Here is a 14781-nt window from a genome sequence, read left to right as displayed (position 1 = left end):
CTTAGCGAAGGACCAAGGTTGTTGTACCGTCTATTCAAGTGACCTGTACATAGTCACTACTCTCATCTAACCTAATCTCACACACTCTCACAGACAAACAAGATGATCAGAGGATTCAGAGCAGCACGAACAGCCGTCCGAGTGAGTTTCATCTTCCTTTTTGGTTCTTCCAGGCTCCTGGCGCGGATCTTTGAGATATTTTGTGACGGGAAGAGGATCAGTCCCTGCTCGTCATGGAATGATTGGCAGCATGTTCTCCAGAGCGTAGTGACAATACAATAACAATGACGCTGCTAATTCATCTACATGTTAATTCGTAGCCCCTCAAGGCGGTCAACCAGCAAAAGAGGAACCTCTCAATCCACGAGTACCAATCCGTCCAACTCCTCAACTCTGTACGTTGTATCCTATCTTCCTTCCTCCATCCATAACTCCATATCGACTGCCGAATCCAACGCCAAGTAGTTGAACTGAGCTAACGATTTCTGTATCATTCGTCACGTATATCCCACTCGATTCTCCACTAACACGATCTGCTCAACTTTGACTCGCTTATCCACTTGTGAACGAGTAGTACGGTATCCCCACTCCCAAGGCTTTGCCCGCTTTCTCTGCCTCTGAGGCCGAGTCCGTTGCCAAGAGCTTTGGTGAGTAGACTTTCATCATCCCCTTGTTCGCTATATGTGGACTTGCGCGACGCGCATCCTGTTTAGCGAGACCTGTTGGCTGACAGAATCTACCCCTCCACCTCGCAGGCAAGGATGAGCTCGTGATCAAGGCTCAGGTGTTGGCTGGTGGTCGAGGAAAGGGACACTTTGACTCTGGTTTCCAAGGTGGTGTTCAGATGGTTGACTCGTGAGTAGCAGGAGGCTCAAGCAATCTACCCTTTGCTTTTGGCTGGAAACTAGTATGAAGAAGTGAAGCTGATATCGATTTCCCACTTGCAGTCCCTCTCAGGCCAAGGAGTACGCCGAGAAGATGTTGGGTCACAAGCTCATCACCAAGCAAACTGGTGCCGCTGGACGAATCTGTAACGCCGTCATGCTTGCTGAGCGATTACCTCCTCAAAAGGAATACTACGCTGCGGTCCTCAACGACCGATCTTCCGGTGGTCCCGTTCTTGTCACCTCTTCTCAGGGAGGTATGAACATTGAGGATGTCGCACACGATACCCCCGAAGCTATCATCACCACTCCTCTCGATTTCGATAACGGTATTAGCAAAGAACAAGGATTGGAATTGGCAAAGAAGTTGGGCTTCAAGCCTGAGAGTCAAGAAAATGCGGCCGATGTCTTTGAGAAACTTTACACCATCTTCAAGGAGAAGGACGCAACGCAGATTGAGATCAACCCCTTGGCAGAGTTGAGCGATGGTCAGGTCTTGTGGTGAGTCAAACAGACAACGCCTACATCGCAATTGCAGTGATCCACTGCTGACACTTTACCCCAGCATGGACGCCAAGTTCGGTTTCGACGACAACGCCGATTTCCGTCAGAAGGACGTCTTCAAGCTCCGAGACACCACTCAGGAGGACGCTCAGGAGGTCGAGGCTGCCGAGGTGAGTTCAGCAACCTTTCTTTTCTGCACGATATTCAGCCGAGCTTATCCTTGTGCTTCCGCTCTTAGTACGGCCTCAACTTCATCAAGCTCGACGGTAACGTCGGTTGTCTCGTCAACGGTGCCGGTCTTGCCATGGCTACCATGGACGTTCTCTCCCTCCACGGTGGATCTCCCGCCAACTTCGTGAGTGGTCCAACTCGGACATTAGACGTTTACGCGAGAAGCTGATGTATCCCCTCGATGATAGCTCGACGTCGGTGGTGGTGCTACTGCCGATGCTGTCAAGAAGGCTTTCGAGCTCCTTTTGACCTCCAAGGACGTCAAGTCCATCTTCGTTAACATCTGTGAGTGCCTTCCCTCCTTTGCAGGCTATCAATGGTTGACAGTGCGTGCTGGAACAGTCGGTGGTATCATGCGATGTGACGTTATTGCCGAGGGTATCATCAAGGCTACCAAGGAGCTCCAATTGACCATCCCCCTCATTGTCAGACTCCAAGGTACCAAGGAGGAGGAGGCTAAGAAGTGAGTGGTGCACGACGCTGAATACATTGAAGGTGATGGCTGACGATTTCACCCGTTTAATAGGATGATCAAGGAGTCTGGTTTGAAGATCTACCCCTTCGGTGAGTACCAAACAACCAAATTAGAAACCCAAAGCTTGATACTAATGTGCTATACCCCCGTAGACGGTTTGGACGAGGCTGCCGCCAAGGCTGTCGAGATGGCCAAGTAGAAAGGCAGTATGAGAGTATGGGAGTGGACAAAAACATGTATCTCGGAGCAGTGTGATATGATAAGATGAGATCGGTTGAACATATCGATCTTAAATGTGTCTATTTGAGTAGTGTTACGACTTTTGATCATCGTTAATGCAGCAATAGAATCGTCTGTGAGGTTGCAACAGCCAATCAACTAGGAAGAGTGCATTTTGATGCTGGTTATCGTCAAGGCCACTGCAACTGCTATAGCCGGACTGACTAATGGCACGCGCCGTGATCTCGACATGCAGTTGGAACGTACAATATTTGAAAAGACACTGGTACACCATGAACGAAGTCCGATTACAACATACCAACAACATTATTATCGAGTTGCGAAGTCTACTCATCCTGATCCAAAACACCTGCTACATCTCTCAATCTCCCTCTGACACCTTTCTTCGTCTCCCCTGCTAAATCTCGTAACGTCTTTAACATCTTCCTGATTCGAGGAGTGACCTTGTGTAGCTTGGAGGCATGGTCGTCCATCGCTTCCGAGAAGAGTTGGTACGTCCGAAGATCTCTTGCGAATGTGTGCGTCTATGGGGGGAGAAGGAGGCAAACGAAAGTGAGCGATAGTCAAATGTGACAGGGAAGTAAGAAGCTAAGCGTCCCCCAATACTATCGTGTCGTGATGGTAACCGGAGCTGCGGACATTTGACGGTCCTTTGTCGAATACAGTGAATGTTTCCACTCACCGGCAGGTTATCCAAACCAACTTGACCAGCAGCCAAGCTCCACACAGCCATAATGACCAAATCCAACGCTGCATTCGCCACATATTCTTCAACCTCACCTACTCCTCCGGCAACACCACGTAATTCTTTCGTACAGAATCGTCGGATTAACGATTCGGCCTCTTGCACAGGATGGGAGTGCGGATCACGGAGGATCAGAGTGAGGTCGTAAATCGTCTTGTGGAGGAAGGAGTCGCCTTCTGACATTATCAAGACTTGGAGATATGATGAGAGGAGATGGGGGGAAGAAGAGTGGAGTGAGTGGTCAATTGCCAGTTTGAGCTGTGAGCGGGCAAGGAAGGAAGTGGCGCAGGTGGAAAGTACAGTGAGGGTTATATTAGCCAGGGCGTTAGCGTAGCGATGTAGCATGGACCGGAGGGGAATGACACAGAGTCAGTATCGATCATCATCGTGGCACCATGGTCTGAAATCATACGCACATTTGCACCTGCATCAACATATTGGGTTAGTTCGGTATCAAAGTACTCTGATCACGGCACCCACGCAAAGCCTTGAGGATATCCTTTGTCTCCTTCTTGTCAAAGTCTTCCGGTTCGAGGTGGTTGACATATCTAAGATATCGTTTGGTACAGTTCTTCGTGGTATTGTTGACCGAATGCAGACTCACCTCGACAAAGCTCCCACAAGTAAAATCACCACGTCCCTATGTCCTGGTCCTATCCTACTCGCATAGACGATAGGGAACTCTGCTCCATTCTTCTGTAATAACAATGAGAAAGCATGATCTCTCACTCTCATGATATAATCAATATCATGTTTATCTATCGCCTGATATAACTCATAAGCCTGAGGTGGTCTCGCAAACCCTTTCGTTTCGACTCCTCCTACTCCGTCTTGTTTCGATTTCCCCTTCTCTTGATGTGTTGTTAACGATTTTGACCAAGTACCTTGTTCTTCTCTGACGATGGAACGTTCTATAGACCAAGCTTGATCTTGTAATGCCTCTGCTAATTCACGTTCTCTTTTCACTTGACGTGTTTGTCGATCGAGTTCCAGCTCAGATTGAGCAGCAGACTCTTTCACGAGCGAAGAGGTAGGTGGGAGAGGGTGTAAGAGGATTGGAGAGGGCGGAAGCCGCGGTGAGCGGAGTGGAGAAGTGGATGAGGATGAAGAGGATGGTTGATTGCTTTGGGAAGTCGTGTCGTGATGATGTCCGGGTGAGGGAGGTGCGAGACCATGTACGGCTTGGGAGTAGGACGAGGTCATGTTGCGCTGTGGATGTGGTATAGGACAGAAAGCAAAGGAATGATGCATTCGCATGTAGTCATACCATTATCCGGCAAAGTGGACATCAACATTGTGAGTGGGGCTCCGGAACCCGAACGAACAACATTCCAAAAGTTGGTCAAGCCAAAACCCAAAATAAAACACGTCCAGCGTTTCGTCACGCATCACCTCCTTTTAACCACTCGTATCGTCAATATCATCCTATAATCCCCACTCCCCTCCCCTCTCCCTCTTCCCGCCAGAAATGGCGATCGCCTCCCCTGGTCCATCTAGGATACACTCTAGGGCCGGCTCCTTCTCGTCCTCCACTTCCTCTTCTACGCCTCTACCCTCGTTCGAAGGTCTTGCACCGAGCAGACCACCTACGACCATCGAGAAGGAGGAGACAAGAGTCATCGTCCCTGGCTTGCCGGGTGGGAGGGATGTCAGATTGAAAGTTGACGCTGGGCCGGGCTGTGGGGGTATTGCTTGGCGATCTGGCGAGGTGAGTAACCACGATCATCCTATTTCAAGAGGTAGACGGTGAACCTGATTAGGGGCGATATCAACTCCTGGCCGTACACAATCTGACTTGGAGACCGCTGTGACCCACAGGTAATGTCTCGATATCTTGCGCACAGGCATGCAACATTCCCCGAAAAGCTTAGAGGGAAGAAGATCATCGAGCTTGGATCGGGCACAGGTCTCGTTGGGATCGCAACAGCGATGCTCGAACCGACTTCCCAAGTATGGGTGACAGATCAAGAGTGAGTGTTTCTCTCCATAACTCATAGCTTCTCGTACAGGATCTGGTAACGGGCTGAAGTGCTGATTCCTGTTTTCGTAGGATGCTGCTTGATCTTATGCAGGCCAACAGCGAGCTGAATCTGGACGATCTGGACGGGGAAAATAACGTACATGTCGCCGAGCTCAGTTGGGGAGAGCCGATACACGAAACGATACCTGTCGAAGAGGCTTCCATCATCCTGGCTGCAGATTGTGTATACTTTGAGGTAAGTGTGATCTAGCGAGCGTCCCAGGTCTGAAACATTGTTGCGACAACGCAAAACCGTCCTTTGTCATTGCCTGGGGGCCTTGCATTTGACATTGTGATCATGACCTGCGTAAGTTGAGATGGCTGACTTGAGTGATGCAGCCCGCATTCCCTCTGCTCGTGACGACACTTTGTGACCTCGCCCCTGTCGGTAAAGACATCGAGATTCTCTTCTGCTGGAAGAAACGAAGAAAGGTGAGTTACACTACATGGGCAGTCCAGCGAGACTATTACCTGGGCTCGAATCATAAAATGGGCTCACCCTGGCTAACGAGTGATTCTGAACGATGTAGGCGGACAAGCGGTTCTTCGCGATGCTCCGAAAACACTTTGATCAGGAGATGGTCCTAGACGATAGAGAAGGAGAGAAGGAACTGTACAGCAGAGAAGGTATAACTTTGATGAGACTGAAAAGACGTATTTGAGATCAGTAGATTGTATGTCCTTGCGACTGTTGTATTACTATGAAGAGATCAGACGTTATGATAAGTTGTCGAAAATTCGTGCTGTGTGCACTTGTTAAGTAACGGGCTAGTGATTCGGACGATCATAATAGGCCGTACGGTGATGGCAATGTTCCGGGAAAATTGTCAGACAAGCCCTTTAGAGCAACGTTAACCATAGTGCAGGTCCTCGCCTGGCAGGCATGGGGGATTTTTACACATGTATGCTCATCATCATGCATGCTGCTGCTGCTGCTGCTGTTGCTGTAACTCAGCCGTACGCCGAACTCACTCGTTCCTCGGTGCCCCACGATTTCGGACTTAGCAAACGCTTATTTAGACTTTACGAGATCGCGTCTACGGTGATGAGATCATCTTCCAATTCTTCTCTTATTTCTCTTGTTGTTAAAGAATACAGGTTTGCTCTCGACCGTACGAGTAGACAGAGCAATCTGCGAATTAACCAGCAATCAATTACCAAAGGATCGACCAAAGGTGGTTTCCTTGTACAAGAAGTCAAGATGAGCACAGCTGTGGAAGAACGAGATCATTGGCGATCTGTCATTCGAGCTTTTGACGGATACATGCGATATCATGTAAGTCGCACAAGACGTAGTACCTATAGTCGATCTATTCAGAAGGATAGGATAGTATAGTATAGTATAGCTAATAAGTAAACGACTGGTAGCTGTCCGCCAATCATGCTAGACGAATGGCTTTTCTCTCATTGCCCAAAGAGTCAAAGGAGATGTTCAACTTGATAGGATATCGAGACAAGTTGGATGCGGTAGATGAGGGTATCAGACGGTGAGTACGAGACGTAGTACTTGTAGACATAGACGGTCTGCTTTTCGTTGAGAGACTCGCTAACAATGTTGGACGCTTAGCAATGCCGAGTTCATCGAAGAATTGATAGCTCAACCGGTCTTTGCAGACATGCTCGAACCCGATCAATCAGAACCAGAACATTCTCATAACAGTGGAAATGGCAATGGAAATGATAGTTCTAAATCCCCTCACTCGCACACCCATTCGCACTCAGATTCGGCACATGGTCAAGCCCATTCCCATTCCCACTCGAGACCACAATCACCTAACAACAGTAATCGTAACAAGCGATCTCAAACGCAGGCGGAATCGGACCTCGCTCAGGATAAGATCCGATCGACACTTCGTAGTTTCGTGAGAGATTGGGCGGTTCAAGGTCAAAGGGAGAGAGAAGCGTGTTATGATCCATGTCTAGAAGCGTTGGAAAGGTATTTCCCATCCAGTGCGACCGAGGGCTTGAGCGAAACGCAAGAGGGGAGAAGGAGAGTGAGAGATAGACGGGAGGTGAGGGTGTTAGTTCCGGGTTGCGGACTTGGGAGGTTGGCCATGGAGATCGCAGCGAGGGGTGAGTGTTACGTGCTGTGTGTACCGCAGTGAAGAATGCTGCGTGGAAAACGTCTGTATCGACTGGCTGACTGGATTCTGCTTTGGTGGATAGGCTTCGCTTCGCAAGGTAACGAATTCAGCTCTTACATGCTCATTGCCTCGGACTGGGTTCTGAATCGGTGAGCACAACCATCTTCTCTCCATCCAAATGTCTTAGACGCTAACATCCCATACTCCCGGCTGCCCCGCCTCGCAGGACAAGTCATCGAAACTCGCACTCAATATACCCCTACCTCCACTCATTCTCCAACCACCTCTCGACGATGCACAACCTTCTTCTTCGTGTCCAAATACCAGACGTTTGTCCTTCCGACGTACTTGGGCAAGGTCAAGGTGGCGATTTCTCCCTTGTTGCGGGTGACTTCGAGGAGATCTATGGACCACAAAGTTGGGATATCACACCGTCGTCGTCGAACGAAGATAATGATACGGGAGTGGAAGAGGGCAAGGTGGATCAGAAAGGGAGATATGGGGCGGTGGTCACTTGTTTCTTCTTAGATTGTGTGAGTTTGAAGCGAGCAGCGGAACAGTTCAGACATATTCCTCTGTCTGCTTATCTGGACAGAGCACTTCCTTCCAGAGGTGTTCCTAGTGCATTGATCAAGCTGACACTCTCGACCCTGTAGGCCCGAAACGTCCTCAACTACCTTCGTATTATACATACCATCCTTGAAGAAGACGGTGTATGGATCAACATCGGTCCTTTACTATGGCATTTCGAAAATTCCCCAACGACTTCCCCCAAGGGAGAAGGTAGTATAGAACTCAGTTTGGACGAAGTGAAAGAATTAGCGAGGAGAGTAGGCTTCGTCATTCACGAAGAGAAGATGGTAAAGACGACATATACCGGTATACCAGATGGCATGTTGAAACATGAGTATAATGTGAGTTGTCGCTCTCACTCCCCCACTTCCCCTTTTCGTAGCATTGCCGAACAAGTACGAAAGCGGAGCTCAGACTGATTCCTTGATATTCATTCAGGCCGCATTTTGGGTGGCGACAAAACGAAAACCAGGAGATTTGCACAGTCATGTCGATAGTGGACAGACCCGTCCCTTCAGTTTCAACGATACAGAGATGGATCTGTCAGCCGAGATGAGTCCGAGTCTCGCGATGTAAGACCAACATACAGTAGATCAGAGGCGGTTCGTAACTGGCTTCTTAAAGACAGATGAAAGTAGTAGTTAGTTCACATCAATTCGCATCACAATTATGCATCGGATCGCATCGTATGACTCACGACCGAGCTCAGCTCGTTTCGTCCTCGGTCTCTGTACTTTGTATCGACGGCAAAAGTGAGACGTGAAATGTTTTTCTGCCAGCTTGTTGAGGACACTCAACATTATATACATATGAATAAGCTCTCTCAATTACCCTCTTGCCTAAACCTTTATTTCGTTCGTTGATATATGCACGGTATATGTATCTCTAATCCCAAATGATGGTCTCAACTTCCTCGTTCCCTTCTTCGAATTCGCCCCTCCCCCTCCCCCCACGCTGAAGAACTCTACGACGTCTTTCCTTCCCTCGTCAATCTATTAGCGATATGAGCCCTGTTCTTCAAATGCACTTCGAAATTGTTCAACGTCTCGCCTGGGCCAAGCGAGTAAATACGTCCAGGACTGCGACCACAAACCACGTCAGCGACTTGTCTGTCAACGGCCCGATGGAGAGCGACTCACCAGTCTAGACATTTGGCTCGCCATTCGACAGGTCCTACAGGTTGATCTGCCGGTCTTGGTTTTTGGACGACCGCAATTGAGTCACGAGGATATTTCGCTCTCATAATTGCCAAAGCATTCGAAACCCATGGTGGGAGCTAATACGACACCAAATGATCAGTAATGTTACAATAAGAGAGATCAGCCACCAAACTCACCTCGACTTTCCTGCCTCCGGAATTAGGCGAGACGCCTACACCACCTGGCGATTTGCCCAGACCCATACCGGGCGGAGCGACTGACGATCTTGCAGGAGTCTGGAACCTCGCACTACCACTTCCTTCCTTTTTCCTCCTGACCCTTTTCGATGAACTAGCAAAAGTCGAATCGGAATCATCCGATCCGGATCCTGATCCTGATCCTGATTCAGATTCACTATCGCTTCCACTGCCCGAGCCTCGACCGTCTTTTCTCTTCGTCGTAGCTGATTTGACAGGAGAGACTGATCTAGATGTCGTACTGCGAGATCTCGAGGCCGACTTTTCCTTGTTGAAATGAAGATGTAGACGTTGTGAAGACGGATGTTGCTCCTTAAGACTCTTTCCCGGTCTTTCAAGACTGACATCTTCCCCTGAACTCTTTCGCTTCGTGCCAGAATATGGAGGTCCTCCGTCGGCTTCCAATTTCATGTGCTGGATTGTTGAAGAAAGAGGTGCGGGGGTTTCCTCAGTGGGAGAATCGGGGACCCGGCTGTGATGACCCCTCTTTCTCGAAGCCGAAGGCGCAGGACTAGCCATAAGTCCGTTGGTACCGCTCGTAGATAGATCGTCCATCGAGTCTTCTCGTAGCGATCGCTTGAAAGCTGGCGGAATCGACGGCGTCAATAGTCCATTGTGGCCCACATGATGATCGCCATTGGCCACCGAACTTTCTCTGAAAGATGCAGGACTAGCTCTACTAAGATGCTTGGGCGGTCGTCCGATCCTCTTCCCTCTCGCTGAGATGTTGACGTGATGCGGAGAGGGCGGTGCTGGAAGAGGCAAATCCTGAGCAAGGAGATTGATATTCGCCTCGGCTGCGATCGCTGCGCCTCTTCTTCGACTGACCGGCAGAGCATCTTTGAGAGGTAAGGTCGTCTCGGAGCTGGCGGTGAGAGCAGGAAGACCGTTTGCGCCGAGATTGTTGAGCAAGGTCCTTTGCGTCTTGAGCGGCTCCCGTTCAGGAAGAACGACACCTCGTCTAGCTCGTCCACCTCGCTTCTTGCGCTTCGCCTCCTTCTCTCGTTGCAACTCAAGAAGAGCAAGCTGATCATCTCGCAACTCGTTAAAGATGGGAGTGAAAGAAGCCATAGCGATATCTTCCTTGCGCAGGGTAGTAGTCACAGGAGGGAGGAAAGCGCCGCGTACTTCGTCATCCAGGATGAGACCAGAACCAAAGGTGTGCCCGACGAGGAAGAGGGACCGTTTGTGAACAAGAATCTGCTCGTGGATGTCATGCGCAAGAGCGGTACTATCGGTTTCGGTAAAGATCAGCCTTCCTCATTTCACCTCCGTGCTTGGATTCGCTGGCACTCACGCAAACTCCAGACTCAATCCCAGCTCCGTCACATAAGACGCAGCAAATTCCTCTGGAGTGACAGTCGAGTTGAGATCCCATTCAAAGCTGTCTGTGAGATTTTGAGTACCAATGATGATGTCGACCTTGATCAAGATCCTCAACTCCTCCGCTGCATCCTGCGCAGGCAAGATAGCCGTAGCCTCTTCCACCGTCATCGGTTTCTCCACTTCTACCACACCGCTGTCCTGGAACTCCTCTTTGACTCCATCGACATAGAAAGTAACGATTTTGACGTTGTCCTCAACCTGATCTCCGGGGTCTGTCTTGATCTCCTCTTCTACGCTGCTGCCCTCCCTGACACGACGGAAGACTTCAATAAGAGCTTTCGTGTCTGCATCACCGTCTGGGTCGAGCTTTCCGCATGTGTCCTCACGAGGGCGTTGCTGTAACATAGGTAAGACTTGATCTTGGTATTCTCGCACACGCTCGTTGATGGCAGCCACTATTCTTGATGCGAAGTGGACATGAGGGACACCGAAGTCGTCGCAAAGAGTTTGAGCAAATAGTTCGGGGGTCACCACAGTGTCTGAACCCTCAAGTTAGCTACTGTACACCACCTTCACACACCATGCGAGTTCGACTCACCTGAACAATTCCACATGAAAGTATCCTTCAATTTGTGTACATCATGCTCCAACTCCAGTCTCACAGGTACCAGATGGTCTTCGACTTCCGCCATAGACTTCAAATCGGCTTGGGAGCTGCAAGGAGAGTTGTGCATTAGTATTCCGCCTTTACACGTCATCTCTCCATCGGCAACGCGTCACTCACAATTTCACTTGCTTTCTCCCCTTGTGGGTTCGTTGCGCCCTCATTCGATCTTTATCAGCAGGCCACAGGATCCGCAACCGTTGCGGGGGCATCATGCTGGGTTCGCCCTTCCTCAGCATCCACCAAGGAGTACCTCGATCATTCTCCCCAGCCCACTTCTTCATCTTCTCGATATTCTTTTGGAAGTGTATCTTTTCTCCTTCGACGAATGCCACATCCTTCGATAACCAATTCTTCACTTGTTGCTTCTCAGATTCGCTCATTGGATGAAGCTGCCCGTTGAATGTGGGATCTACGGATTCATCGATATCGTTGATGGGTAACGGAGCGATCTTGGTGATGGGCAGGTCGAGACGAAGAACGGACTCCCATTCTTTGACGGGAAGGCCATGTGGCGGTGCTGTGTGCGGTAAACTCGTGGGTGGCGGAGGGGGAAGATGATCCGGGACAAGATGGGGTGGAGGTCGTGGTGGTGCACCATGACTTGGGATGAAATTCGGCGGAGGCATAGACGCTTGCGCTGGTGTTTTATCTCTGACAGATTTATCTTTACCTGTCCCAGACGTCTTTCGAGCAAGCGATACGTCTGGCGATTGTGACGACGGCGAGCCAGGCAAGTTGGACGCAGGGGGCAGATGAGGAGGCGGCGGTCGAATCGCGGGACTTGACGTTGAGGCCGACATCGGAGATCCTTGAGCTTGGGCTTGAGCCTGCGACTGTGCTTGAGCTTGTTGGGCCGCCCACATGCGTTGCTGCTGTTGTTGCAGCGCATTCAGAGCCGCCTGCTGAGGCTGTTGGCCTTGGGCACCTGTAGGAGAAAAGCCAGGCATACTTGCTTGGGCGAGCTGTTGTTGAAGCTGAGGGTTTACCGATGCACCCTGACCTGGTGGTGGTGGTGGTCGCACGACGCCTCCACCGGCTTGGATCTTGGCGGTATGCTGTAAAACCATGTTCATCCTATGTATGACCTCTGGTTTTGTCGTCGGTAGAAGGGATGCCGCATGTTGAACCGCTGCCATGAATTGTGGATTCTGAGCTTGCATTGTCTGTCGCCATCTCGGATCGTTAATGTGCTGAACGTGAGGCAGCAATCGTGGATCGAACGGAAAGTCAGAGGTGGTGATATTCGGCATCTGGGAGGCACTAGGAGGTCGAGGTCCAGGTCCCGGTCCCGGTCCAGGTCGGACATTAGTCTGTCCAGGTTGTCCAGTCTGGTGCGCTTGAGCAGCTTGGCTAATAAAGTTCATGCCCGCAGCCATTTGCTGCTGTTGCTGAGGCGTGTAGCTCTGCATGCCGGGCAAAAGAGCTTGACCCGGTTGAGGCAGATGTGAAGTAGAATCGACCTGACTTTCCTGGAACATCTGTGCCGGTGTTTGCGGTGTCGACGTCTGGACTTGCTGGGACTGATTCTGTTGTTGCTGCTGTCCTTGTTGCTGAAATTGTGCTTGTTGCTGCTGCTGCTGCTGCTGTTGTTGCTGTTGCTGCTGCATCTGCAGCAGCTGGTGTTGTTGCAGCTGTTGTTGTTGCATCTGCATGTGCATCTGCTGCTGTTGCTGCTGGCCCATCGGGAACTGCTGACCATTGAGACCGATATGTTGCATCGAATGGCCAGGTTGAGGGTTTGCATTTTGCATCTGACTAGGCGTTTGAGCTCGTACGGGAACGGGGGAGGCCGATTGAGGAGTTTGCTGCACAGATTGGGACTGAGGGGTGTGTTGGTGGTGACTGTGATGGGAGTGGTTCGAGTGAGTAGGCGAGGGGATGTTTCCAGGATGGGGAGTACCCTGAGAAAACATGCCGCTGTTCGAAGGAGGTGTTGTCATCGGTTGCACCATCGCCGGCGACCCCGACAATCCCTGTCCTCCTTGCTGAGGTGAAGGTGCGCGTTGAGAAGCCGCTGATGCCGGTCGAGGTGGCGCCATATGTTGGGGAAGACTAGAGAGGGGATGTTGGGGCGTTTGCATATGCATCGATTGCGGTGTTCCGACCTGAGAAGGAGTAGATTGTCGAGGAATGTTCGGACTCGCCGCCGTTTGATTATTCACACCTTGGGAGGACCCAGGTCGACCGGGAGTAGGCGGTTGTTGCGGGAAGGACTGATTTTGCTGTTGTTGTAGCTGTTGCATTTGCTGTTGTTGTATTTGTTGTTGCTGCTGCTGGTTGATCTGTTGTGGTGGTGGCTGCTGATTGATCTGTTGTGGAGATTGTTGTGGTATTTGTCCATTTTGTCCCATTTGACCCGTCTGCATAGCTATCATCCTGAGGAAGTTGCTTTGCTGATTCGCCAGATACTGTTGCTGCTGCTGAGGAGGGAGCGCCATGAAGTGTGGATTCTGGAACAACGTATTCCGCTGACTCATGAAGAGCTGTTGCTGAGCCGGGTTCAACTGTATCTGTTGCGGAGCATATTGTTGACCTGGGGCACTCTGAGTAGGTGTCAAGGTTCCTTGCGGGATGTTGTTTTGTGGAAGCTGAGCACCAGGTGTGGGCAATGGGGGTGGCGCCATCGCACCGTACTGTTGTTGCAGCTGTTGTTGTGGTGGTCGTACAGGAGATCCGGGATTGGAACGGGCTTGCATGCCTTGCTGTTGCATAATTTGCTGGATTCGCTGTTGTTGGAATGCGACCTGCGCTGGGTTCGGGTGTTGTTGCTGTTGCTGCTGTTGTTGTTGTGGTGGTGGATTCGCCCCTTGAAACTGGCTCATCTGCTGAGGATTGGGTATTTGACTACCGGGAGCACCGGGAGGCCGTTGCTGTTGCTGCTGACCCTGCTGTTGAGGCGATTGACCAGGTATCCCCTGCATTCCCTGCATTCCCTGTTGCTGTCCTGCCCTCATCGCCGCCATCAACGCCTGCGGATTGACGTTCCCACCTTGTGCTTGCGCCTGAGCTTGCATGCTTGCCATCGCCATCGCCATCTGCTGAGGTGTAAGTTGTCGACCTTGTCCTCCTTGCGCTTGTGCAGCTTGCGAGAACTGCTGGAGCATCGCCATCTGTTGAGGTGTGACACCCGCCGATTGCTGGAACTGTGGTCGGAATTGGTTTTGCTGCTGCTGCTGTTGCAACTGCTGCTGCTGGGCCATTGATGAAGGACCGGGGTCACCTTGACCACCAGAAGATCCAGGAATCGGAGAAGCAGTCGACATGTCCATTCCCTGCATGAACTGCTGCTGTTCGTTTTGGGAGAGGAAATTCATGATGCGGGGTGGAAGAGGAGGAGGGGTAGGTGACAGGATAACGATGAAGGCACCTCGCCGCAGTGGTTGCTATGAGATCCGGGGGGATTGGAAACGACAGGCAGAAGTCTAAGGCGGGTCAGCATGCAGACGTGATTGAATAACCAACGAGAAAGCTAATGCTCACCAAGTTCAAGAAGAGCGCGACATGTGGGTCGACAGGTAACGACTGAACCGCAAGAGCGAGAAACGGACTGTGTTGGGATCATGATGTGGGCGTAAGGGCGTGACGAGTAGGACCGAGTGAGGATAAAGGTGACAGAAGGGGAGGTGAACCGGCGAA

At 50.7% G+C, this 14781-nt stretch overlaps 5 protein-coding genes across 5 annotated transcripts; 3 read left to right on the top strand and 2 right to left on the bottom strand.

The window, feature by feature from the left end:
• Positions 1–102: 102 nt before the first annotated feature.
• On the top strand, positions 103–2293 carry CI109_105019 (uncharacterized protein; the record flags this gene model as incomplete). The annotated part of the gene is made up of 11 exons (XM_032005531.1): positions 103–141; positions 321–395; positions 575–647; positions 756–855; positions 948–1385; positions 1450–1558; positions 1627–1743; positions 1808–1904; positions 1962–2082; positions 2146–2183; positions 2247–2293. 11 exons carry the CDS (start codon positions 103–105, stop codon positions 2291–2293), a joined length of 1254 nt encoding a protein of 417 aa, XP_031860250.1.
• A 367-nt stretch (positions 2294–2660) lies between these two features.
• On the bottom strand, positions 2661–4282 carry CI109_105018 (uncharacterized protein; the record flags this gene model as incomplete). Its single annotated transcript, XM_032005532.1, has 5 exons — positions 2661–2858; positions 3017–3337; positions 3496–3503; positions 3560–3627; positions 3684–4282. The coding sequence occupies 5 exons, from the start codon at positions 4280–4282 to the stop codon at positions 2661–2663; spliced, it is 1194 nt and encodes a 397-aa protein (XP_031860251.1).
• A 265-nt stretch (positions 4283–4547) lies between these two features.
• Positions 4548–5761, top strand: CI109_105017 (uncharacterized protein; the record flags this gene model as incomplete). Its single annotated transcript, XM_032005533.1, has 5 exons — positions 4548–4787; positions 4898–5049; positions 5130–5295; positions 5439–5531; positions 5630–5761. 5 exons carry the CDS (start codon positions 4548–4550, stop codon positions 5759–5761), a joined length of 783 nt encoding a protein of 260 aa, XP_031860252.1.
• Positions 5762–6300: 539 nt separating this feature from the next.
• Positions 6301–8332, top strand: CI109_105016 (uncharacterized protein; the record flags this gene model as incomplete). Its single annotated transcript, XM_032005534.1, has 7 exons — positions 6301–6375; positions 6468–6586; positions 6667–7172; positions 7266–7332; positions 7410–7716; positions 7840–8097; positions 8195–8332. The coding sequence occupies 7 exons, from the start codon at positions 6301–6303 to the stop codon at positions 8330–8332; spliced, it is 1470 nt and encodes a 489-aa protein (XP_031860253.1).
• Positions 8333–8720: 388 nt separating this feature from the next.
• CI109_105015 (uncharacterized protein) lies at positions 8721–14459 on the bottom strand (the record flags this gene model as incomplete). Its single annotated transcript, XM_032005535.1, has 6 exons — positions 8721–8835; positions 8896–9032; positions 9093–10383; positions 10450–11017; positions 11077–11192; positions 11263–14459. 6 exons carry the CDS (start codon positions 14457–14459, stop codon positions 8721–8723), a joined length of 5424 nt encoding a protein of 1807 aa, XP_031860254.1.
• Between the last annotated feature and the right edge of the window lie 322 nt (positions 14460–14781).

The sequence above is a fragment of the Kwoniella shandongensis genome, chromosome 9, assembly GCF_008629635.2.
Source record: "Kwoniella shandongensis chromosome 9, complete sequence".
Taxonomy (NCBI): Eukaryota; Fungi; Basidiomycota; class Tremellomycetes; order Tremellales; family Cryptococcaceae; genus Kwoniella; species Kwoniella shandongensis.
This window is presented reverse-complemented; position numbering and strand designations above follow the sequence as displayed.